Raw genomic sequence first — 27135 nt, 5'->3', positions numbered from 1 at the left:
CACAGCCCAGAGGAACTGAGAGTTAAGAATCAACACATGAGAGGCGTGCCTCCTCCACCATTTTTCCCCACTGCTACCCCATTTTTATTTCTGCCTTTCAAAAGAAGAGTACGCTTAGAAGTTTAAACTAGTCAATCACTTGACCCATCAGACTCACTGGAAACTGAGTTACAGCCAGGAGAAATAGAGAATGATGGCTTTAAACGCTTGCCACAGACCCGAAGGTAATTTTTTTCCCATTTCCTTGATCACTTTTAAGATAACATTAGACATCATGAAACACTGTCCAGGAAGAATTTATCTTTTGTCATCTAAAACAAATACTTTTACAGTTTAAGCCTAAGAGAAAACTCAGTGCTATTCCCTTCCGCAGACCCGAGGGATATAATACTGAAATCTGTAAGCTGAGACAGTTCTACAGCTCTCTAAGAAAATCACAACCGTGGTCGAGGGTGTGAAGTAAAGCTCATTTAAAAGTTTATTTCAACAAATTAAGTGTTGTCTTTTTCTTTTTTTCTTTTTGAAATTACATTTTCTCCCCTTTGGCAAATTAAGATCCACTTGCCTAGAAAACAAAACCTACAATTCTTACATTCCTCATTAGCATTATTTCTTCCTTTATCTTTGAGCTGTTTACGTATTCTTGCAACTGTGACATACGGGAATTTCACACCTAGTGAATATATTTTCATGTAGCTTGTGGCATGAGACTATAATCATTAAAAGAATATACACAAGTAAGGATAACTGCAACAGCTGGTGACATTTACCAATTAGAATTATAGTTCTTTAAAACACTTTATACTTCCTTTGGTGTATGAAGGGTAATTATCTCTGATAAACTGCTGAAAAAGATGTAATTTTCCTTTTAAACAGTTTCTACTTACAGTACAAATGTGTTTGGATAGAAGACATTATCGCTGGTTCAGTGCTCCTTTGTGCAAAGGACTCTGTTTTATGGCAGTAAGATCTACATATTTTGGAAGTCACTGCGTCTCATTCCATTATTACATGTTATCTTATTGGGAAATAAAGTTTAGTTAAAAAAGCAAAAAACTGAACACACTCAGTTAAGTTTTTGTTTGCTGGTGTGTAAATGAAAAGCATGCATGTGACTGCATCACCAGGTAGAATATTGCTACACATTCTGGTGCAAGTGGGTGTCTCCAACCTTATCAAAGGAGCAGCCTGTTAAACTTCAACAACTGTAGATCTGGATGAATTTTTATCAAGGATATTTTGTTCTGGAGAGCTACATTTAGAAATCTTCGCTATATTTGTAATTACAGTTTTCTTAATGAACGAGAAAATAACAATTAAAAACCACATAGCGAGCACATTATGTATTAAATACCACTAAGAGAGAGCAAATGTTGTTTTGCATTCTCCCATTTAAAACTTTGAGATCACGCAGCGTAGAGAATGGGATTGAGGACACGGGGTCGGGGGAAGGGTAGGCTGGGACGAAGTGAGAGAGTGGCATGGACATATATACACTACCAAATGGAAAACAGATAGCTAGTGGGAAGCAGCCACATAGCATGGGGAGATCAGCTCGGTGCTTTGTGACCACCTAGACGGGTGGGATAGGGAGGGTGGGAGGTAGACACGAGAGGGAGGGGATATGGGGATATATGTATATGCATAGCTGATTCACTTTGTTATAAAGCAGAAACTAACACACCACTGTAAAGCAGTTATACTCCAATAAAGATGTTAAAAAAAAACACAAAAAACTTTGAGATCCTCAGTTCATTAAGCACTAACTTCTCCATCTTGTTTCTTAGGGTAGTAATCTCTAAATCAAAATAAGCCTTCCTGGATTGCTTCTAATTCGATTCAGAAAAGAACAGAATTTGGCTAACGAAGTTATAGTAAAAGGATACAAATATCTAAAAACATTCCCCCACGAGCATAAAGAAATCAAATATGGACGGGAATGGAGTATGGTAAGGTGAGCTCCTGACTTTGGCTGCATAATAGAATACACCAGCGAGGGAATGAGTTTAAGTAAGGATGCAGACTCCAGCACATTTTTTTCGAGCGCTAATCACTGGTTAACCCAGTGAGATGAAAATGCCGTTTAAAAAAAGAAAAGCAAAAAATTCCTTGTTAATTACACACTGCAAATGCTCTTACTTCCTGCTGCTACACCTAATCCCACAGGTGCAAGTCTTCACTTTCCCCATTCATGGGTGGGTGGGTGCAATGCTGCAGACATTTTTCACAGCTACAGATTTAGATACAGAAGAAGCCCGTTTAACCTTCCACAGGAGGTTAACAATACACTATGCAAACACTGTCATGGTGTCTATTTAACAAGGAGACAAATTTTCTTTTTTTTTTTTCCTGCGGTATGCGGGCCTTTCACTGTTGTGGCCTCTCCCATTGCGGAGCACAGGCTCCGGACGCGCAGGCTCAGCGGCCATGGCTCATGGGCCCAGCCGCTCCGCGGCATGTGGGAATCTTCCTGAACCGGGGCACGAACCCGTGTCCCCTGCATCGGCAGGCGGACTCTCAACCACTGCGCCACCAGGGAAGCCCTTCCCACTAGGTTTTAGTCACTGATCCTAGTTCTATCCTCTTGATTGATATAGACTGAGGCTTCTTTAAATGGGAACTCCATGTATTAAACACGACTCTCGTCTCTTAGCGTTTTCCTCTCTCAAGGATAATATTCCAATTTCCCTTTTTTTCTTTATAAGCCATTATTTCCAGATCCCCTTAACTATGCTGGCTGCTCTCTTCAAAAGGAGGTAAAGTAAAAATTATATGTCGTTTTTAAAAGACTACAGATGGATTTTCCCACAATAACACAGATGTGAACAAGATAGTATAGAGCAGAATGATTATTTTTTAGAATCTGGACACTAGATTTATTATAATCAGTAATAATGTATGATGACAACTAACATTTATTGATCACTAATTTCATTCCAGGAATCCTGAAAAGTGCTTAACATATTTACAACAAGCCTAGAAGTGGTATGATTCTATTTCCATTTGATAAAGTAATTGATGTCCACACGGGTATATGCCTATGTCCAAACTCATCTAATTATGGACATTAAATATGTGCAGTTTTAAATATATCAATTATACCTCAATAAAGCTGTAAAAAAAAAAAAAAGGAAACTGATGCCCAGGGTCATACAGATACTGAGCAAAAGTGATGGAGCAAGGGTCCAAACTCAAGCAGTCTGGCTCCTGAGTTTGGGTTTGTAACTTCTCTGTTGTGCTACCTCGTGTTTGTTTTTTTAAGCAGCTACTTTACATTATGGTCTCACTTAACTTTTCATACAACTTTTTAACATACATTGCTATCATCTATATCCTCCCTACCTTATAGGGAGGCAATATTTTTGGGGGGGTGGTTAGTTTTAATATTCTACTTTAAATCTACTGAAGTTTTGGGTTGGGCCTAGTGTTCACGTCTGTAAAGCTAAAGTGAATGTTTTCATGCTGGTCCTACATCTACTATAGCCATTCTCCCTTCCCCTCTCTCAGGTCTGAGTTCCCTTCATCTAAGTTACTGTTGAGCAGGGGGAACAGATTCACGCCCTCGAGGTCTTGCTTTTCTTATATGTCTAAGGGCTTTGCCACCATGAACATTCCAAGGTTCTATGATGGAGCCTTGAACTGTGCACCTACAACAGGAACTGCTCTCCAGAATAGGGTTGTTTAACCAAGAAAAAATCTACCAAACCATCCGAGGGTCACAGTTTATCACCCTGATTAGAAAGATATCACGGGGGTGGGGAGGGGTCGGCTACTAGCTTCTTTGCTAAGAAGCAGGAGATAATGAAATTCACTTCTGTTCAGGAACATAGTGATGATTTTTCTCTTATGTATGATATTTGTTCTTTCATAAAGAAGTGTCATGAAAGTACAGATTACAAAGATACATAAGACTATGTTCATAACATGTTATATTTAAATGACTTGATTTGAATCATTTTCTGTTATTGACTCTTTTTTAACATCTTTATTGGAGCATAACTGCTTTATAATGTTGTGTTAGTTTCTGCTGTATAACAAAGTGACTCAGCTACACATATACATATATCCCCATATCTCCCCCCTCTTGCGTCTCCCTCCCACCCTCCCTATCCCACCCCTCTCGGTGGTCACAAACCACCAGCTGATCTCCCGGTGCTATGCGGCTGCTTCCCACTAGCTATCTATTTTACATTTAGTAGCATATATATGTCCATGCCACTCTCTCACTTTGTCCCAGCTTACCCTTCCCCCTCCCCATGTCCTCAAGTCCATTCTCTACATCTGCGTCTTTATTCCTGTCCTGACCCTAGGTTCTTCAGAACCATTTTTTCTGCTTTTTAGATTCCATGTATATGTGTTAGCATACGGTATTTGCTTTTCTCTTTCAGACTTACTTCACTCTGTATGACAGACTCTGGGTCCATCCACCTCACTACAAATAACTCAGTTTCGTTTCCTTTTATGGCTGAGTAATATTCCATTGTATATATGTGCCACATCTTCTTTATCCATTCATCTGTTAATGGACACTCAGGCTGCTTCCATGTCCTGGCTATTGTAAATAGTGCTGTAGTGAACACTGTGGTACATGACTCTTTTTGAATTATGGTTTTCTCAGGGTATATGCCCAATAGTGGGATTTCTGAGTGGTCTGGTAGTTCTATTTTTAGTTTTTTAAGGAACCTCCATACTGTTCTCCATAGTGGCTGTATCAATTTACATTCCCACCAACAGTGCAAGAGGGTTCCCTTTTCACCACACCCTCTCCAGCATTTATTGTTTCTAGATTTTTTGATGATGGCCATTCTGACTGGTGTGAGGTGATACCTCATTGTGGTTTTGATTTGCATTTCTCTAATGATTAGTGATGTTGAGCATCCTTTCATGAGTTTGTTGGCAATCTGTATAACTTCTTTGGAGAAATGTCTATTTAGGTCTTCTGCCCATTTTTGGATTGGGTTGTTTGTTTTTTTGATATTGAGCTGCATGAGCTGCCTGTATATTTTGGAGGTTAATCCTTTGTCGGTTGCTTCATTTGCAAATATTTTCTCCCATTTGTTATTGACTCTTATACATCTTCAGCTGTGCTATAATTATATGGAATACCTGACAATCAAGTATGTACTAGGATCATGAATTCCTCCTTCTCTTTTGTGTTAGGAATGCCACTTGATATCATAGATAATTTTATATTTCTAACGCTTCATTTCATAAAATGTATTTTTTATTTTTTGCTTTTTCAAAATTTCAAAAATGAGATTATTTGCTAGAAGATGTTGTTCATTTCTCTGAAGAATTTTTTTTCTAGCTCTTTACCTTACTATCATCTTCTAAGTGACATTTATGGGCTCTGTTGTTTCTTGGATGGAATAGGACAGAGATCTAGAATTCACAGAATGATAGAATATCACAGTTAGAGGGACTAATGCAGTTTATATAACTTATTCATCCATTTTATAGATAACTAAACTGAGGCCACTGAAGTGAAGTAATGCCCAGGGTCATACAGTTAATCCAAGGGCATAGAGCAGCATAAGAGGAATTAAACCTCAGGTATTAAGTCCTAGTCCATTGCCTTTTAATATTTTTAAATTTTAGAATAATTTCAGATTTATAGAAAAATTGTGAAGATTGTATGGAGAATTCCCATTTACTCCCCACTAAGTTTCCCCTATTATTAATATCTTACATTAGTATGGTATATTTGTTACAATTAATGAACAAATAATGATACATTATGAACTAAAGTCTATACTTTATTCATATTTCTTTAGTTTTTACCTAATGTCCTTCTTATGTTCCATGATCCTGTCCAGAAGACCTCATTACATTTAATTAGTCATTATGTCTCCTTAACCTCTTCCTGTCAATTTATAAGACTTTCCTTCTTTTTGATGATCTTGACAATTTGAGTACTGGTCAGATATTCTGTAGACTGTCCCTTTATTGGGATGTGTCTGTTGTTTTTCCTCTGATTAGACTGGAGTTATAGGCTTCTGGAAGGAGACCACAGAATATTTATCAAGAATAAATATTATCTATATAATTTATCACTGTTGATGTTGACCTCAGTAAACTGGCTGAGGTGATACTGTCAGGTTTCTCCCTGATAAATCCATTCTCCTCACCCTCCTTTTCATACTGTGCTCTTTGGAAGGGAGTTGCTATGTACAGCCTTAAGGAGTACGGAGTTATACTGTCTCCTTGGAAGTAAAGTATCCACATTATTTATTTGGAATTCTTCTGCTTGGGAGATTTATCTTTTCCATTTCTTTTTTTTCTGGCAGCGCCGCACGTAGGATCTTAGTTCCCTGACTAGGGATCGAAACTGCGCCACCTGCATTGGAAGCACCGAGTCTTAACCACTGTACCACCAGGGAAGTCCTTCCCCCATTTATTTATTTATTTATTTATTTATTTATTTAATTTTTGGCTGTGTTGGGTCTCCGTTTCTGTGCGAGGGCTTTCTCTAGTTGCGGCGAGCGGGGGCCACTCTTCATCGCAGTGTGCGGGCCTCTCACTGTCGCGGCCTCTCTTGTGGCGGAGCACAGGATCCAGACGCGCAGGCTCAGCAGTTGCGGCTCATGGGCCCAGCTCATGGGATCTTCCCAGACCCGGGCTCGAACCCATGTCCCCTGCATTGGCAGGCAGATTCTCAACCACTGCGCCACCAGGGAAGCCCCCCTCCCCATTTATTTATTCAGTCAATCATTTACTTACGTCAGTATGGACTAACAGATATATATTTTATACTTTGTGTTATAAGCTAACACTACCTAATTTATCTGGTTGCTGAACTTACTCTAGCTCAGGCCATTGGGAGCTCTCTCAGGGGTCTCCTGGGTCCCTTTAACATATCTCCTATCATTGTGGGTTTTTCTTTCTAGACACTTCCTTACTTTCTCTGACACATATACAAGATGCTCCAGGCTCATCTTGTGTTTCCTGCCCCAGTCCTAGTGTCAGCCATTTCTTCAAGGAATCCTGGTTCATTTTATTGGAGACTAGAGACCACGATCTGGGCACTGGGTGTGCTTGTAGCTACTGGGATATCACTGCTTCTAGGCTCTCTCAGCTAACAAACCGAGGAAATATATGTGTATATACTAACCCGTGCATATAGGTATATCTAAAAATATTTCTATATGCAACCAGCTCTATCTATATTAAGCTAAAGACAAGTTCACATTGATGGCTCCAACTCCAATCCATTACCACAGGGATAATTCTAGCCTCTTCCTCTTGTTTGTCTTCAACATCTCACTCCACGGGAAACTTGGCTCCCACCAGCCACCACCCTTTACTTAATTGTTCAATTCCATTATACACGTAGAGTGGTTTCTGAATTGTTAACCTGGGAGGAAACACTTTCTCAACAAGAGTACAGTGTTTATGTACAGTTCCTTTTTCCTTTATTTTTACATATGCCACCCATTTCAAAAGTGACTCAGATCAGCACTTTTTTCCTTCAACTTTTTTTAGTGAGGTTATTCCACACATTTGCAGTAGGGTTTAGATTATTTTATCACAGTCTCCATCCTAGGATCCCATGATATCCTAATTGATTTAAAATTTTTTTTCATATATTCAGGTTCAATTTTTGTGCTATAAAGTTAGGACTTGACAGAAGCATAGTGTTTTATATCTATCATTACAGTATTACATGGAATAGTCTCACTGCTCCAAAAAGTTCCCTTGGCTTCACCTATTCAAGTCTCCCTGACCTTGAACTTATGGTAACCATTAACCTGTTTGTAATCTTTATACAGTTCATTTATAGTTTTGTAGACGTAGTTTTCCCTTTCAGAATGTGATATAAATGATATCATACAGCATGTAGCCTTCTCAGACTGGCTTCTTTCACTTAGCAATATGCCTTTAAGATTCATCTGTGTCTTCGTGTCGCCTGACAGCTAATTTTTCTTCTTCTTCTTCTTTTTTTTTTTTTGCTGACTAGTACTCAATGGTATGGATATACCACTGCTTGTTTATCCATTCACTGACTGAAAGACATTTTGGTTGCTTCCAATTCTTGAATATGAATAAAATTGCTATGAACACTTGTGTGCAGGTTTTGGTTGTGGACATATGTTTTCAAATCAGTTGGGTAAATACCTAGGAGTGCAATCGGTGGTTTGCTAAAGACTATATTTAGCTTTGTAAGAAACGGTCTTCCAAAATGGCTGTACCGTTTTGTATTTCCACCAGCAATGAATGAGAGTCCCTACTGCTCTGCATCCTTGTCAACATTTTGCTACTGTCAGTTTTTAAATTTTAGCCATGCTAATAGGTAATAGTATCTTATTGGTTTAATTTTCATTTCTCTAATGACAAATGATGTTGAGCATCTTTTCATTTGCCTATTTGATACCTATATGTCTTCACTGCAATGTCTGTTCTTATCTTTTGACCATCTTTAATTGGGCTGTTTGTTTTCTTATTGTTGAGTATTAAGAGTTCTTTGTATATTTTAGATACAAGTCCTTGATCAAATATATGTCTGTGGCTTGTCTTTTCATTCCCTTAACAGTGCAGAGCAGTCAATTATTAAGTCCAACTTACAATGTTTTTCTTTCATGGATGCTTTTGGTGTTGTATCTAAAACCTTATCACCAAACTTAAGGCCATAAATATTTTCTCTAGTTTTCTTCTAGAAGAGTTTTATATTGTAGTTTTCATTTTACAGGTAGGTTTTTGATCAGTTTTGAGTTAATTTCTGTGAAAGGTGAGCCAGTGTTGTTGTTTTTTTCCTCATAAGGTTCTCCTTAAAAGACTGCTTCAGAAAGGTATCTTGCTGGAGTTTTAGCATAAACAAACAAACAAACAAAAACAGTAACAGCCAACAGCACCTCATAGCTTTTGAAGTTAATGCTTACAGACATCAATAATAGAGCTGTAATGTCTGGATCTAAGGGAGAAACTCTTCCTATAGCAATCTGCCATGGCCAGACCATATCTATGGTTTAGTATGCTTTGCTCTGGGTGGCAACTTGATTTAATAGTGAAATTGGTAAGCTGGAATTCATCTAGAGAGCGATTGGTATGATAAAGAGTCTGGGTACAATTGTTACAGCTGTTTTCATGATATGTCTCTTTCCCTATCTCTTTTATTCCTAGACACTGAACAGCTTGTGGGCAGGACATATATATATTTTCATCATACATGCCCAGAGTCTAGCACTTAGTACGTGTTAAATAAGTATTTAATTAGTGAATTCAGTGAAGAAGTTAAGGATGTTTAATACAGAAAATAAGAATTCCTCAGACAATATATCCCTTTGAATAGCCACCATATCTCTTGGGAAGAGGATGTATGATAATTATCAACAAATATTTGAAGGGCTATCATGCAGAAAAGGGATTAGAACCAAGACAGAATTCACAGAGGTACAGAATTTCAACTCATTATACATAAGAGGAGGCTGTCTTATGGTGAGCCTGCAATCACTGAAAAAATTAAAAGAGCTTGACTGAATCTTTGTGAGGGCTATCAGGAGAGGGGGCTTCTGCATTGAGAAGGAGAGTGAATGAACCACTTTCTGTGTCTTTCAATGCTGAAGCTCTATGGGCTCTAACAGGTCTAGTACACAGTCAAATAAAGAATTTCAAAAGCTCTAAGAACAGAAATAATTATGGTATCCTATTCAAAATTAAAAACAAAAATTTGTGATTCAAAATTTGTAATTCAAAATTAAAAACAAAAATCTATTTGCTAGGAATTCCAATAAAATTCATGTGTTCCCATGATTACTTGTCTTTTTTTTTCATACAGCGAGTATAAACCATTCCCTCTTAATTCTCCCTTTCTCTCTTTCATGCTGTTCCTTTGCAGGACCATACAAATGTGATTATTTCTGCTTATTGCCCAGTACTGACTTTCTGATTCTAGGTACAAGACAAGGAGTATGCCAAGACTTCTTTTGGAATCATCTGTAAAACTAAAAACAAACAAACAAAAAACTACTCTGAAGAAACCCCAGGCAAAGGCAGGAAAGTCCATGGCCTTTTCATTTAAAATGTTCATTTATAATAACTATAGCAGCAATAAACCTGGAGACTGTCTAGTCCATAGTATAAAATGCAGTTATGCATTTCAAAAATAAGAGCCACCTACAACTGATACACAACGCTTGCCAGCTCTCAAACCACTAACATTCATAATGATGATCTAGAGATGGTGATGCTATTCAAGTGCAGCCTTAATCAAAGATGAGATGACTTATATTCCACTTAGTTTTAAATTTTAAGTTTCTTCCCATTTGTGCTCTAATTCTTTGAAAATTGATACACGTGCCAAAACCCATGATTAAACAGAACATCTTAGGCCTTGATCATATATACGTGATAACAGAATTTAAGGCAAAAGCTAATTTGTTAATGACTATCAACTTACAAATGCTGTACTAACTTGTTGATTATATTTATCACATGAATTTTTTTTCATTGTAGCTAAGTAGGTTTCATACTTTCCTCTCATGGTATCTTAATTGTTGAACAAATTTACAGGTCACGCATTATTTCCCAAGAATTCTGTGAAAAACCAAAGGTTGAACTAAGTGAATATTGATTTATTTATAACACTTCTGTATTCAGAAAACTAGTTCTTTGATTCAACAGGTCTTGATTGTTACTTTAACTCCTATAAGAAACCTGTTAGAGCTTTCATGGAAAGGGAAGGAGAGTGAACCTTTTGCTATAAGTAATGTGAGTCATTTTCTCCCCCATCCTAGAGCTCCCACTGAGCTGATATGTTCTCATGATGAATTGACCTCCCCAAGTTACAACGGAAAAGGTACACTGAAATAACCTTGCCAGGCCTTGCTATGAGGGTTAGTGCTTGCTTAAGAAAAATAAACTGCTCCCTGAGGCAATGATGCTAGATTAAAGATCTGAAATACACCCGTGGTGAACCATAATTATTTTTTTAAAGACTTATTTATAATTTTAAAAAGCAGATAAAAAAATACTTACTGGAACATCAACATATTTTGCAGCTGCTTTCACCTTAAGTGGAAGAGAGATAATTATGAGAATTATTTTCTTAACTGTTTGATAAGTACTGTGACAGCAGTCAAAAGACAGCAGAGGAGAACTCATTCAAAATACTCACAGTGAATGACAGAATGGATGAAAAGAAAGTACCTTCATCATATCTTGACAGCTTAGACAACACCCCTTCCAACACTGAAACAAACTAGAATACACGTTATAGTGAGTATTTAGGATAGTACTGTGCATACAAACAAATAACGGGGCAAACAACTCTTGGACCAACTTCTCCCGTGGCACAAACACCTGAAATGTATAAAGTGACACAATGACAGAATCTCATTTTGAAGATGAACTCTAAGGTCCTTTTACATTGCTGGAAAAAATACGCACATTTTTTAAGATAAAAGAACAATGTGTAATAGGAGTCTGGTTACTACGTGTGAGATGACTTAAACCATTAGTAAAAAACTTTAAATCCCTGTGACTCTTCCTTAATATAATTTTCAACTCCAATATAGATGTTTATAAGTCCTCATCACAAGAAAAAATGTTGTAACTATGTATGGGGATGGACTTATTTTGGTGATCATTTTGCAATTTATACAGATATCAAATCACTATGCTGTATACCTGCAACTAACATAATGTTGTATGTCAATGATACCTCAATAAAAAAAAAGAGAGATGTTTCGAGGCAACGATGGTCAAGCTTCATCAAATTCCTTTCTATTATATAGCACTTGACCATTCCCCAACTTTTTGTAGCTACAGAAGAGGTTGAATCACAAAGAACAGAAAATGGAAAGGTGTAACATCTGGGGCCCTTGTAACATTGAAACGAAGTATGATACATCAGCTAACGAGTATTCACCAAGCAGTTCCAATTGGGACATGTAAGGATCATCCCTGCTTTCAGAAGCTTACAAAGTAGTTGGGGAGCTCAAACAGATACACGCACTGCAGAGTACAATGAAAAGAGCACCAGACTGAGAACATAAATCCTGATTCTGTCATTGACTGACTGCTATGTGGGCTCCAGCCAACCAGTGCACCGGTTCCCCCATCAGTCAAAGGTGTGTTTGTGTTGGTGGGACGGGTATGGAATTAAAATTGTCTTAAGAGTTTTACATTTCTAAAATTTTATACTTCTATGAAATGAGAGTTAAGACATATATACTGTAATGTAATTAAAAATGTGGAGAATTTTATTTCATTGAGCAGAAACATTAAGATCTGGCATGAAGATAAATAAAAAATATTAATAAGGATCTACTGCCCTACATCTTTCCTCTTTAGAAGCAAAATAATATGCACTATTGACAAATTATACCTTCCCAAAGGGAAAATACCGACAAGGTTTTTTAAATACAAAAAGGGAAATTAATGAAGGCTGGTTTTTGTTCACGTAGCAGCTTCTTCAACAAAGGGATAATAGTTCTAGGGACACACCTTATTGGTCTCTGGTGAGCAGAGAACTCGCTGAGAGTGCACAGGAGATAATCTTTTCTCTATGGCTGGTCAATTACTGCAAAATAGTTTATGCAAAAGAAACAAAAACTTCCCTGCAGGTTTCTCCATCACATCATTTGAGACATGATGTAAGAACACAGAAACAAATTCATGTGAACTGCTGACTAAAATTTTATTTTTATTAAAGAATGAGAACTATGTATGGTTGGTTAGTTATCCTAGGGGATACAAATAGCAAAAAACATAAAATTACAAATTGCTCACAACTAAAAGTCAGTTTAGCACTTTCCTCCTGCCCATTAAGATTTCTTACCAATCACAGCTGGCTAACTCAACTTCTTGTGGTTGGCAAAGACCCAGAAGACCTATACTCCAGGGCTATGACCAGGGGAAGGGAATGCCAAACTTAATGGCCCTCTGCGGAAAATGCCTCATCTCTTGTAACTCAAATCTTGAAAGCCAGTGTGTGATGGGTGATATCATTTGCCATGAGGAGAGAGACAATTGCTATGGTTACCAGGCAACGTGAACCACTGAAGGCTCTAGCATAGCATCTGGTTCACTTGCCTTCAAGTGAGTATGTGTTTACACAGGTGAGTGATGCTGAGGGACTAGGCAAAGTAGAGGCAGATCCTGTGGATGGATTTAGAAGATCTTAGCTCGAGTTGAAGCTCTGCCACTCTCTGGAGGTGAGACAACAATCTGGACATTCAGCTTCTCTAGCCTCAGTGTACTCATCAGTAAAATGGGGAAAATGTCACTGCTTTGCTCACAATAAGGATGGTGTGAAAATCAGCAGAGATGATTTAGGTGAAGGGACTGTGAAAATGGCAACACACTAAGAGATATAAAGAATGAATATTATTGGTGTGATGAGCTAAATCACTAGCCATTATATGTCTAAAAACCTACGCATGTTAAGTCACAAGTTAACGGGGGTAGCCTTGGGATTGTTTAGTGATAAGGAGAAATAATGCATTTGGTTACCAGCGCATGCGTCTAATTCAGTGACATGATATCTATGGAGGCAGGATAGAGTTGATGCTGTAAGTCAGAAGACCCATGTCGGAATCCCATCTGTATCAAGGTCATGTGGCTGACAGTAGAGGAGGGAGGCTTTGGACACAGGTGGTCTGGCTCCAAAGCCCGTGTTCTTTGCCATCACACTACAGAGTTGTAAGCATTAAATGATATAACTAATGTGCCTGGCATATAATAAGTGCTCAATAAATGCTATTTTCTTCTTCTTATTGAGCACCTAATATGGGGAATACAACAACAAAAAATGAATCTTAGACCCTTCCCTCCAGGAATGCACAAACTAGTAGGAGAGACAGACGTGTACACAGTTGGTCATGACACAAGGCAGGAAGTGATGAGGGACAAACAGTGTAACTGAAACTGACTTCCACTGGAGGATACTGGGTAAGCTTCGTTTGCATGGTGGCACAGGGGCTGAGCAGCAGGGTAGCAGAAATCGAGTGGCTAAAACAACACTTGGGGAAGCCCATTAGCAGATGACCTTAGGGCAGAAGTTGCCCCACTGTGGCATCTGACAACCTGTCTGGCTTGTCTTCTCTTTAGAGTGTGAAGCAGCACCAGGTTATATCCCACGAAGTCCAGTGTGTGCACCTGCTGCATGCATGTCACAGCATTCTTGGGCTCCATTTTTTTTTTTTTTTTTGGTATGCGGGCCTCTCACTGTTGTGGCCTCTCCCGTTGCGGAGCACAGGCTCCGGACGCGCAGGCTCAGTGGCCATGGCTCACGGGCCCAGCCGCTCCACGGCATGTGGGATCTTCCCGGACTGGGGCACGAACCCGTGTCCCCTGCATCGGCAGGCGCACTCTCAACCACTGCGCCACCAGGGAAGCCCCTTGGCCTCCATTTTAACAATAGTGTAGAGCCTCTCCCTGGGATCCTCCCTACCCCAAATGGTCCCTGGGGAGGCCCAATACAGCAGGGACTCTAAGTGCTTACATGGCAGTGAACAGTGACTGCCCCTCTGGGACCAACCACATGAGCCATACAGTTCCAAGAGGAAGGTTTTCTTTGTAAGATTTCTGTCAAGGCACACGTGGTGGAAGAGCTACCTTAAAACCCAAAATCTATTAACAAGATTGACTAATAATGATGTAGTTTCCATCTGGCTTTTAATTGTAGAAGGCAGCAAGATTCCAAAGAAATCCAGCTAAATGCTGGGTTTAGTTGCTGTGTCTTTAACTGCTTCCTGTGAACTTTCTCTGTACAGCTCATGGAGGATATAAATACTTACAGGTTTGCCTTGCGCTCCCTGTTCTCCTGAGGGTGTCAGGTTGGAATGAAACCCTGTAATCTGTTTCCCTGCTTTTTATTGCGGATGTCATTTACTGGGTTTGTTTGAATAATATTTAGCGCCCAAAGTCTGTCCGGGTCATTACCAACTTTACCTCATTATGTACACTCTCAGGGAAATTAAAGATGAAGGTATGTTGAAAGAACTGGTAGAATGAAACATGAAGTACGCCACGAGGCATGTCGGTTTAAATTTCCTGCTGGATTTTAACAGGGTATAGGATTCATTTTCCTACATGTATGGAAAGTAGAACGACAAATTCTGAGAAGTGATAGGAACGATTCAGCTGTAGATTGGTGGGTTCAAAACACGCAGTTCTTACTTTTTTCAACTGTGAAATTTCAGGAAGTAAACAAGGAATATTTGCATCATTTACACTGCAAGCTATTAAATCTTCCACAGAAAAAAGATGCACCCATAAACAAGACTAATCATGAAAAACTAGGTGTATTTTGGAGGGGGGGAGGATACACAGGGCTGGAGATACCTATCAGATGTTTTATTTTTGTTTGGTACAATCAGGACTGACTAGTACTGTTAAAAATCCACCTGGAACCAGAATGTCATGGATTGGAAGAAAGCAGGTTTCCTTCCCTGAACTGGAATGTTAATGTTACGATACAATGGAAAATAATCCTCGCTTCTCCCACTGTGTATCCACGTCCTCTTTGAACCTTTGTTCCAAATGACTCCGAAAAGGTCCTTCCAGATGATCCAGATCGGTATTGAGGATGGACAGGATCTGACAGCACGTATTTATACGACATGCCTTGTTCTGCACAGTATCTCAGACAACTTCCAAAACAGCACGCCTAGCCCGGATGTTGGTGAAGTCTCCACATTCCTCTCATTGTTCCTTTCTCCCTTGTCTCCCAAATAGACTGAACTATGTTAGTTTGTATTTCTTTTCTTCTAATTACTCCTAACAGTGCATGTTATTCCTTTCAAGCACATTCTTGGGTTTCAACAGTTGTCTTCTGAATACATTGTCTTGATCCAAACAAGTAAATTTAACCAAGTTAACTTAATCAGACTGAATTGGTGGTGGTGGAGGAGATACTTAAATTGCATCATCTAGACAGTCAGGTCAGATTTGTCCTCTGTCCCTCTTAAGAGAAATTCAGGGGAAAATATTCTAGGTTATTAAAAAGAATAGGTGGGGCTTCCCTGGTGGCACAGTGGTTGAGAGTCCGCCTGCCGATGCAGGGGATGCGGGTTTGTGCCCCGGTCCGGGAGGATCCCACATGCCGCGGAGCGGCTGGGCCCGTGAGCCATGGCCGCTGAGCCTGCGCGTCCGGAGCCTGTGCTCCGCAACGGGAGAGGCCACAACAGTGAGAGGCCTGCGTACCGCAAAAAAAAAAAAAAAAAAGGTGTTGTGGTATGTACAGGTATTTACACCTACATACCTATATATCTATATATGTACTTAGTGAAAAAGTATATACTCTTTCCTAAATCCCTTTTTGCAATAGTTGAGAATTCAGGAAGTTGAATACACTGCTCTGGTCTTTTAATTCATACCCAGAATTTACTGAGCCCCTGTTACTGGAGTGCATCATGAGAGTAATCACGTTCTCACTCTTTGCTCTGTTGACCATTTCCTCCAAGCAGTTCTTTCCCACAGCCTTCCCAGTTTTTCTTCAGCATCCTGATGTTACACACAATGAATTCCACTCTCACCTACCTGACTCACAGCTGTCCCACATGATTGCCTGCCCACGCTGGTCCCACAGTGTGTATGCCTGCATGTAACAAATATCGAAGGAAATATCCACAGAGCCTGGACATATAAAGGGGACATGAGAAGACTGCAGTGAAGCTCCCATTCTTTGCCTCTCTGATCTTGCTGAGTTCTGTGTGCTGTTGTGCAAAGATGACAGGCTTAGGGCTACAGGGTCAAGTCCTGGCTTCTCCGCCAGCCACTGTAAAACCGTGGGCCTTTGTTTCCTCATCTGTGAACAAGGAGACTGGACTCTGGGTGGATCAGGCCTGCCTTGGGAGATGGGGCTACACAGGTAAGCTCTGGCCTGCTGCCCCTCCTCAATCAGAATAGCTTTGCTTCCACCAGTGTTGTATCTGGGGTGCCACCTAAGATATATCTGAAGATATTAAATATATCTCATAAACATCATAAAAGTATACAGAAATATGTCTTATAAACATTACAGAAGTGTTTGAAAAGTCTCTGTTAGACAATCTCAGGGTTCTCTTCCAACTCTAGCATCGTGTGTGCTATGGGACTTCAGAGCCTGCAGAGAAAAGATGCAGGTCCCTGGAAGCCTCCACACACAAACATACAGAAAGATCTTTGCTTTATTTATTTGTTTTTTGATGTGGACCATTTTTAAAGTCTTTATTGAATTTGTTACAATATTGCTTCTGTTTCATATTTTGGGTTTTTGGCCACAAGGTATGTGGGATCTTAGTTCCCTGACCAGGGATCGAACCCACACACCCTGCACTGGAAGGCGAAGTCTTAACCACTGGACCTCCATGGAAGTCCCCAGAATTTTTGCTTTAGACTGAGAAAAGGCTGTAGGTTTTCTTCTCATCCAGTATGCCTGCTTTTTTTTAAATGCGGAAACTGAGTCATGCAAGGAGACCCAGCTGGTAACATGAAGCAACAGGAATGGAGTCCAGTTCTCCTGAGCCTCCCACAGTTTATCTGACTGAATTAATTCTAATATAAGGCAGCAATAAATATAGCATTTCTTGTATCCTTTCCTTGGCAAGAGTTAATGTTCCTGTCTTCATTTTTTTTTCCTTGGTAAAAATTATCTATATCCTTTTCTGGATAGAAGCTTCTTTTTTGTTTTTGTTTTTGCCTTCTTTAAAATGGTTTTTATTTCTTCCATTTCATTTCTCCATGTCTTCCACAGGAGTTCCACTTATAACATATATACCTGAGAACAGCAGCCACTGATAGAATCATGTTCAATGGCTGAAATCTTATAATCCCATTGGTATTTTCATCCCATATCCTTCCTGTGAACTCCAGCCCCAAATACCTAAATATCTGAATGTCCCCTTGCTATCTCCTCCTTCAGGTATCTCAGAGGCAGCTCGATTCCCCCATGTCCAATTCTGACATGGGTTGTTCCCTCCAAATCTGTCCCTCTTCCAGGGCACCCTGCATCACCGAATGGCACAACATCCATCTCCTGCTGCAGGCTATAGACCTAGAGGTAATTGTCAACGTTTTCCCTTCTCTCCCCATTACTAACCCCTTGTCTTAGTCTTCTCAGGCTGCTATAACAGAATGCCATAGACTGGGTGGCTTATAAACCACAGTAACTTCTCAAACTCTGGAGGCTGAGAAGGCCATAGTCAAGGCGCTGGCAGATTTCATGTCTGGTGAGGACCCAATTGCTGGTTCATAGATGATACCTTCTGGCTGTGTTTTCACATGGCAGAAGGGACTAGGGAGCTCTGTGGGTGTTATTTATAACAAAATGAATCAGCTATACGTATACATATATCCTCATATCCCTTCCCTCTTGCGTCTCCCTCCCACCCTCCCTATCCCACCCCTCTAGGTGGTCACAAAGCACCGAGCTGATCTCCCTGTGCTACGTGGCTGCTTCCCACTAGCTATCTATTTTACGTTTGGTAGTGTATATATGTCCATGTCACTTTCTCACTTTGTCCCAGCTTACCCTTCCCCCTCCCAGTGTCCTCAAGTCCATTCTCTACGTCTGCATCTTTATTCTGGTCCTGCCCCTAGGCTCTTCAGAACCTTTTTTATTTTTTTTAGATTCCATATATATGTGTTAGCATATGGTATTTGCTTTTTTCTTTCTGACTTACTTCACTCTGTATGACAGACTCTAGGTCCATCACCTCACTACAAATAACTCAATTTCATTTCTTTTTATGGCTGAGTAATTTTCCATTGTATATATGTGCCACATCTCCTTATCTATTCATCTGTCAGTGGACACTTAGGTTGCTTCCATGTCCTAGCTATTGTAAATAGTGCTGTAGTGAACACTGTGGTACATGACTCTTTTTGAATTATGGTTTTCTCAGGGTATATGCCCAATAGTGGGATTTCTGAGTGGTCTGGTAGTTCTATTTTTAGTTTTTTAAGGAACCTCCATACTGTTCTCCATAGTGGCTGTATCAATTTACATTCCCACCAACAGTGCAAGAGGGTTCCCTTTTCACCACACCCTCTCCAGCATTTATTGTTTCTAGATTTTTTGATGATGGCCATTCTGACTGGTGTGAGGTGATACCTCATTGTAGTTTTGATTTGCATTTCTCTAATGATTAGTGATGTTGAGCATCCTTTCATGAGTTTGTTGGCAATCTGTATAACTTCTTTGGAGAAATGTCTATTTAGGTCTTCTGCCCATTTTTGGATTGGGTTGTTTGTTTTTTTGATGTTGAGCTGCATGAGCTGTTTGTATGTTTTGGAGATTAATCCTTTGTCAGTTGCTTCATTTGCAAATATTTTCTCCCACTCTGAGGGTTGTCTTTTCATCTTCTTTAGGGTTTCCTTTATTGTGCAAAAGCTTTTAAGTTTCATTAGGTCCCATTTGTTTATTTTTGTTTTTATTTCCATTTCTCTAGGAGGTGGGTCAAAAAGGATCTTGCTGTGATTTATGTCATAGAGTGTTCTGCCTATGTTTTCCTCTAAGAGTTTTATACGCTCTGGCCTATGTTTAGGTCTTTAATCCATTTTGAGCTTATTTTTGGATATGGTGTTAGGGTGTGTTCTAATTTCATTCTTTTACATGTAGCTGTCCAGTTTTCCCAGCACCATTTATTGAAGGGGCTGCCTTTTCTCCATTGTATATTCTTGCCTCCTTTATCAAAGATAAGGTGGCCATATGTACGTGGGTTTATCTCTGAGCTTTCTGTCCTGTTCCATTGATCTGTATTTCTGTTTTTGTGCCAGTACAATACGGTCTCGATTACTGTAGCTTTGTAGTATAGTCTGAAGTCAGGGAGCCTGATTCCTCCAGCTCCATTTTTCTTTCTCAAGATTGCTTTGGCTATTCGGGGTCTTTTGTGTTTCCATATAAATTGTGATATTTTTGTTCTAGTTCTGTGAAAAATGCCATTGGTAGTTTGACAGGGATCGCACTGACTGTAGATTCTTTTGGATAGTAGAGTCATTTTCACAATGTTGATTCTTCCAATCCAAGAACATGGTAAATCTCTCCATCTGTCTGTATCATTTTAAATTTCTTTCATCAGTGTCTTATAGTTTTCTGCATATAGGTCTTTTGTCTCCTTAGGTAGGTTTATTCCTAGGTATTTTGTTCTTTGTGTTGCAGTGTAAATGGGAGTGTTTCCTTAATTCTTCTTTCAGATTTTTCATCATTAGTGTATAGGAATGCAAGAGATTTCTGTGCATTAATTTTGTATCCTGCTACTTTACCAAATTCATTGATTAGCTCTAGTAGTTTTCTGGTGGCATCTTTAGGATTCTCTATGTATAGTATCATGTCATCTGCAAACAGTGACAGTTTTACTTCTTCTTTTCCGATTTGGATTCCTCTTATTTCTTTTTCTTCTCTGATTGCTGTGGCTAAAACTTCCAACACTATGTTGAATAACAGCGGTGAGAGTGGGCAACCTTGTCTTGTTCCTGATCTTAGTGGAGATGGTTTCAGTTTTTCACCATTGAGAATGATGTTTGCTGTGGGTTTATCATATATGGCCTTTATTATGTTGAGGTAAGTTCCCTCTATGCCTACTTTCTTGATAGTTTTTATCATAAATTGGTGTTGAATTTTGTTGAAAGCTTTTTCTGCATCTGTTGAGATGATCATATGGTTTTTATCCTTCAGTTTGTTAATAGGGTGTATTACAGTGATTGATTTGCGTATACTGAAGAACCCTTGCATTCCTGGGATAAACCTCACTTGATCATGGTGTATGGTCCTTTTAAAGTGCTGTTGGATTCTGTTGGCTAGTATTTTGTAGAGGATTTTTGCATCTAAGTTCATCAGTGATACAGGCCTGTAGTTTTCTTTTCTTGTGACACCTTTGTCTAGTTTTGGTATCAGGGTGATGGTGGCCTTGTAGAATGAGTTTGGGAGTGTTGCTCCCTCTGCTATATTTTGGAAGAGTTTGAGAAGGATGGTGTTAGCTCTTCTCTAAATGTTTTATAGAATTCGCCTGTGAAGCCATCTGGTCCTGGGCTTTTGTTTGTTGGAAGGTTTTTAATCGCTGTTTCAATTTCAGTACTTGTTACCGGTCTATGTTTTCTATTTCTTCCTGGTTCAGTTTCGGAAGGTTGTGTTTTTCTAAGAATTTGGCCATTTCTTCCAGGTTGTCCATTTTATTGGCATATAGTTGCTTGTTATAATCTCTCATGATCCTTTGTATTTCTGCAGTGTCAGTTGATACTTCTCCTTCTTAATTTCTAATTCTGTTGGTTTGTGTCTTCTCCCTTTTTTTCTTGATGAGTCTGGCTAATGGTTTATCAATTTTGTTTATCTTCTCAAAGAACCAGCTTTTACTTTTATTGATCTTTGCTATTGTTTCCTTCATTTCTTTTTCATTTATTTCTGATCTGATCTTTATGATTTCTTTGCTTCTGCTAACTTTGGTATTTTCTGTTCTTCTTTCTCTAATTGCTTTAGGTGTAAGATGAGGTTGTTTATTTGACATTTTTCTTGTTTCTTGAGGTAGGATTGTTTTGCTATAAACTTCCCTCTTCGAACTGCTTTTGCTGCATCCCATAGGTTCTGGGTCATCGTGTTTTCATTGTCATTTGTTTCTAGGTATTTTCTGATTTCCTCTTTGATTTCTTCATTGATCTCTTGTTTATTTAGTAGCATATTGTTTAGCCTCCATGTATTTGTATTTTTTACAGTTTTTTTTTTTCTGTAATTGATATCTAGTCTCATAACATTGTGGTCGGAAAAGATACTTGATATGATTTCAATTTTCTTAAATTTACCAAGGTTTGATTTGTGACCCAAGATACGATCTATCCTGGAGAATGGTCCATGAGCACTTGAGACACAAGTGTATTCTGTTGTTTTTGGATGGAATGCCCTATAAATATCAATTAAGTCCATCTGGTTTAATGTGTCATTTAAAGCTTGTGTTTCCTTATTTATTTTCATTTTGGATGATCTGTCCATTGGTGAAAGTGGGGTGTTAAAGTCCCCTACTATGATTGTGTCACTGTCAATTTCCCCTTTTACGGCTGTTATCATTTGCCTAATATACTGAGGTGCTCCTATGTTGGGTGCACAAATATTTACAATTGTTATATCTTCTTCTTGGATTGATCCCTTTATCATTATGTGGTGTCCTTCTTTGTCTCTTGTAATAGTCTTTATTTTAAAATCTGTTTTGTCTGATATGAGAATTGCTACTCCAGCTTTCTTTTGATTTCCATTTGCATGGAATATCTTTTTCCATCCCCTTACTTTCAGTCTGTATGTGTCCCTAGGTCTGAAGTGGGTCTCTTGTAGACAGCATATATATGGGTCTTGTTTTTGTATCCATTCATCCAGTCTATGTCTTTTGGTTGGAGCATTTAATCCATTTGTATTTAAGGTAATTATTGATATGTATGTTCCTATTACCATTTTCTTAATTGTTTTGGGTTTGTTTTTGTAGGTCTTTTCCTTCTCTTGTGTTTCCTGCCTAGAGAAGTTCCTTTAGCATTTGTTGTAAACCTGGCTTGGTGGTGCTGAATTCTCTTAGCGTTTGCTTATCTGCAAAGGTTTTAATTTCTCTGTCGAACCTGAATGAGATCCTTGCTGGGTAGGGTAATCTTGATTGTAGGTTTTTCCCTTTCATCACTTTAAATATGTCCTGCCACTCCCTTCTGGCTTGCAGAGTTTCTGCTGAGAAATCAGCTGTTAACCTTATGGGGATTCCCTTGTATGTTATTTGTTGCTTTTCCCTTGCTGCTTTTAATATTTTTTCTTTGTATTTAAATTTTGATAGTTTGGTTAATATGTGTCTTGGCGTGTTTCTCCTTGGATTTATCCTGTATGGCACTTTCTGTGCTTCCTGGAGTTGATTGACTATTTCCTTTCCCATATTAGGAAAGTTTTCAACTACAACCTCTTCCAATATTTTCTCAGTCCTTTTCTTTTTCTCTTCTTCTTCTGGGACCCCTATAATTCGAATGTTGGTGCGTTTAACGTTGTCCCAGAGGTCTTTGAGACTGTCCTCAATTCTTTTCATTCTTTTTTCTTTATTCTGCTCTGCAGTAGTCATTTCCACTATTTTATCTTCCAGGTCACTTATCCGTTCTTCTGTCTCAGTTATTCTGCTGATTCCTTGTAGAGAATTTTTAATTTCATTTTTTGTGTTGTTCATCGTTTGTTTGCTCTTTAGTTCTTCTAGGTCCTTGTTAAATGTTTCTTGTATTTTCTCCATTCTATTTCCAAGATTTGGGATCTTCTTTACTATCATTACTCTGAATTCTTTTTCAGGTAGATTGCCTATTTTCTCTTCATTTGTTTGGTCTGGTGGGTTTTTACCTTGCTCCTTCATCTACTGTGTATTTCTCGGTCTTCTCATTTTGCTGAACTTACTGTGTTTGGGGTCTCCTTTTCACAGGTTGCAGGTTTGTAATTCCCGTTGTTTTTGGTGTCTGTCCCCAGTGGGTAAGGTTGGTTCAGTGGGTTGTGTAGGCTTTGTGGTGGAGGGGACTGATGCCTGTGTTCTGGTGGATGAAGTTGGATCTTGTCTTTCTGGTGGGCAGTACCATGTCTGGTGGTGTGTTTTGGGGTATCTGTGAACTTATTATGATTTTAGGCAGCCTCTCTGCTAATGGGTGGGACTGTGTTCCTGTCTTGCTAGTTGTTTGGCATGGGGTGTCCAGCACTGGAGCTTGCTGGTCGTTGAGTGGAGCTGGGTCTTAGTGTTGAGACGGAGATCTCTGGGAGCGCTCTTGCTGATTGATATTACCTGGGGCCGGGAGGTCTCGGGTGGTCCAATGTCCTGAACTTGGCTCTCCCACCTCAGAGGCTCAGGCCTGACACCTGGCTGGGGCACCACGACCCTGTCAGCCACGTAGCTCCTGTTGCTTGAGGATCCGCATTTCTTCTGGGAAGGACATAAATCTGGCAATCTCACTTCAGGCCTAGCCCATCCACCTTTTCTCCCTTTGTGCTTAGTCTGTTTCACTTGCTCATAATGGGCCCCATGCAGAGGCCTTGCCCCCGGCCTTCAGACCAGAGCTCCTCGTGAAATGGCTGGGCCGACACCTCAGCTTGGGATGTGCACTGAAGCTCCTCATAGGACACTCAACTCCTGTGGGGTGTTTTTTATAAGGCCACTAATCCCATTTATGATGGCTCTAACCTCATGACCTTATCACCTCCCAAAGGTCCCACCACCAAATACCATCACATTAGGGATTAGGTTTCAACATATGAATTTTGGGGGGACACAAACATTCAGTTTATGGCACCCTGTCCATTGTATATCTTAAATGTCTTTGGACTAGTCCAATAGAGACCAATGTTGTAGCCTCCTTACTACTCCCTCTCAATCTGTTTGCTGTGGGCAATCAAATGAATTGTCTTACAATGCAAATATGATTAACTCTATACCCCTCCTCCCTGCCTCTCCAACCATTCAGTGACTTCTCATTGCTCTAATGATGAAGACATTAAACTCCTCAGGCCTGTAGTTGGGCTTTTTTTTTTTTTTTTTTTTTTTGCGGTCCGCGGGCCTCTCACTGTTGTGGCCTCTCCCATTGCGGAGCACAGGCTCCGGATGCGCAGCCTCAGCGGCCATGGCTCACAGGCCCAGCCGCTCCGCGGCATGTGGGATCTTCCTGGACCAGGGCAAAAACCCATGTCCCCTGCATCGGCAGGCGGACTCTCAACCACTGCGCCACCAGGGAAGCCCTGTAGCTGGGCTTTTAACCATGATTCCATACTACCTCTCAGGTACAGAAATCATCAGCATGTAGTTAAACCAGAAGTGTGAAAGTCACAGATATATATATAGAATGAATTCAAAAGAAGACTAAAGATGGAAACCCAAGAATCCCACCATTTAGCTGCTAGGTGGAGAGAGAACACAGAGATGGAAAGCCAAGATCTTTTCTAGGCATGGGAAATGTGTGTGCAGGTGGGACACATCCTGTTGAGTGTTACATGTGATTAAGAGCCCTGGATCATTCTCAAAATATTTGTGAAGACATGTGGATAAAAGGAGGATGCAGAAGTTGAACTTAAGAAAAGAGATGAAAAGAATGTAGCAAACATATTTCTCAATATGCACAGAAGAATTGAAATATGGGCAGAAACATTTGGGATACAATACAAGGAATTCACTATTTTATGCATCTACTCTATATTGAATTAATTAATATGCTATAAAAATGTCTAGGACACAGCTCTTAGAATTTTCCAGAATAAAGACAGTTAATGTAGAAGTTACATATTTTAAGTTTTAGTCTTTTGCTTTTTACTGATTTCCTGGAGATCTGGAATCAGCAAGTGCACTGGATTAGGAATCTGAAACTCAAAGGTTTGAATCCCAACTCTTGCACTTATTAGGTGTGAGACTCTGATCAGTTTACTACACTACTTTGAAGATTACATTCCTCTCTGTGAAATAGGGGAAGTCCACCCATTCCATAGGTGCTATGTAGTTTGAATTAAATAACATATGTATAGTAGCTGCTTCACAGTAGGTACTCCATAAATACCTCCTTTAAAAAAATCATTTCTTTGGTGAAGACAAATGGGAACATACTATCTAAGCGGTTGTCTTGTTTTTAAATATACTGAAGTTTTAAGGTAGTTTGCATGTCCATCTGAGTGGAGGGTCATCAGAGCAGTGGTTCTCAAAGTCTGGCTCAGGGACTCCTACATCAAAATCACCATGGTGACTGGTTAAACATGCACGTTCCTGCCCTTCTTCCAAAACTTATGGAAAGCAGGGCTAAGGCATCTGTATTTTAAAAAGCTCTCAGGCAATTTTTTGGCATGCTAACATTTAAGGATTGTATTACAGAATCTTATTCATCTTTGTTTAATGAAATGAAATGCACCATTTATTGTCATCTTTGATGGAAGCTTAAGACAGTTGTCAAAACTATCAAATTAATTTATTTTATTCTTTTCAACTAAAGATTATTAAAAAGTGCCATTTGACTGCAGGAGAATGGATCCAGAGAGAAAAACTATAATCTAGACCTGATTTCTAAATATAATAGCTAGTTACATTAGGCTATATAAGTTAAAATTAATTACAATTAAGTAAAATCAAAATTTCAATTCCTCAGTTGCACTAGCCACGTCTCAAGTGTTCCACAACCACATGTGGCTACTAGTTACCATACTGGATGGTGAAGGATAAAGATTTCTATCATCACAGAAAGTTCTATTTCATAGTGCTGATCTCTAGGACACCATTTCCCAGCTTGACTCAAATATACTATTTTTTCAATTAACCAGATGCATTCGATATAGAAAAATTTAAGTTTTTTACTTTGCCAGAAACAAATGCAGAAATGATGTATAGACCTTCCTGCCTTTTCTGCAACCCTTCCTCCCCTTCGCCCCAAACCAAAACTCATTGTAGCCTTTTTGCCTTGTTGCCTATTTAACCCTTTATCAACTGCATGCTTGCAATTCAGTGGCTCTCTTTATGTACCCATCTCACAGAAGACAACTTCCACAGGAGAACTGTGCTGATGGGAAGGCTCTACCCGGATAAAATTTCCCTGGATGGCTCGCCGACAATAAAGGTGCAGGGTTAACTATGTCTGTTCTATGTGCTGTAAGCTGCTGGGCTGGGCTCCGGGGAGGGCGGGAATCTCATGGTTCTCCCTGTAGGAGCTTCATTCTCCAGTGATCCACCTCTTCCTCTACCTCCCAGATGGTTTTCCTGTTAACACTTCCCCTTTCCCCCTGCTGGTGAATTTGTGTTGTAAGTGTAGGTGTTCAGTGCTGGGGTAGAAGCTGGGGGGCAAGAACAAACTGGGAAGGTGGCGCAGTTCTAAAATCCCCTTTCTTTGTGACTTTTTTTCTACCTCAAGACCTGTTACCAGAGAATTAGGAAGCACAAAACAATTTGAACCCCACCACCCCTGAATCAACTATAATCCCACCAGCTAGATAAAAGCTCTGTTGGTACTGTGGTGTTTATCTGTCTTTTCTCTATGTGATGACAATTCAGATCATAGTTTACATTTCCAAAGAGTCAGCTTTTTTCCCACTTACCACGATATTATGAAATTTTCCTTTAACATTATAGTCTTTGAAAGCAAACTTTATTAATATAGATGTCCCATAATTTACTTTACCGTTGCCCTCACATGTTAAAGTTGATTCCTGTATTTTTCATTAGAAATAATGTGACATCTATCAATGTATATAAATTCTGTGCATCT

The 27135-nt window shown here is 39.4% G+C and overlaps 1 protein-coding gene across 26 annotated transcripts in view; it reads right to left on the bottom strand.

The window, feature by feature from the left end:
- Positions 1-27135, bottom strand: part of CADPS2 (calcium dependent secretion activator 2) — a 495227-nt gene that overhangs the window by 28075 nt on the left and 440017 nt on the right. For 20 of the 26 annotated variants that reach the window (XM_049714516.1, XM_049714517.1, XM_049714520.1 and 17 more), the window contains 2 exons: positions 11111-11194; positions 10972-11004 (listed from right to left, as the gene is read on the bottom strand). The exons of 3 other annotated variants lie outside the window; for them this stretch is intronic. In XM_049714516.1, coding sequence (XP_049570473.1) covers positions 10972-11004; positions 11111-11194 — 117 coding nt within the window. The remainder of the gene's footprint in view (positions 1-10971; positions 11005-11110; positions 11195-27135) is intronic. 3 more of the 26 variants (XM_049714526.1, XM_049714527.1, XM_049714528.1) reach the window with 1 other exon arrangement.

This window comes from Orcinus orca, chromosome 9 (assembly GCF_937001465.1).
Source record: "Orcinus orca chromosome 9, mOrcOrc1.1, whole genome shotgun sequence".
NCBI lineage: Eukaryota > Metazoa > Chordata > Mammalia > Artiodactyla > Delphinidae > Orcinus > Orcinus orca.
Note: the sequence above shows the minus strand (reverse complement) of the source record. Positions and strands in the feature narration are given on the sequence as shown.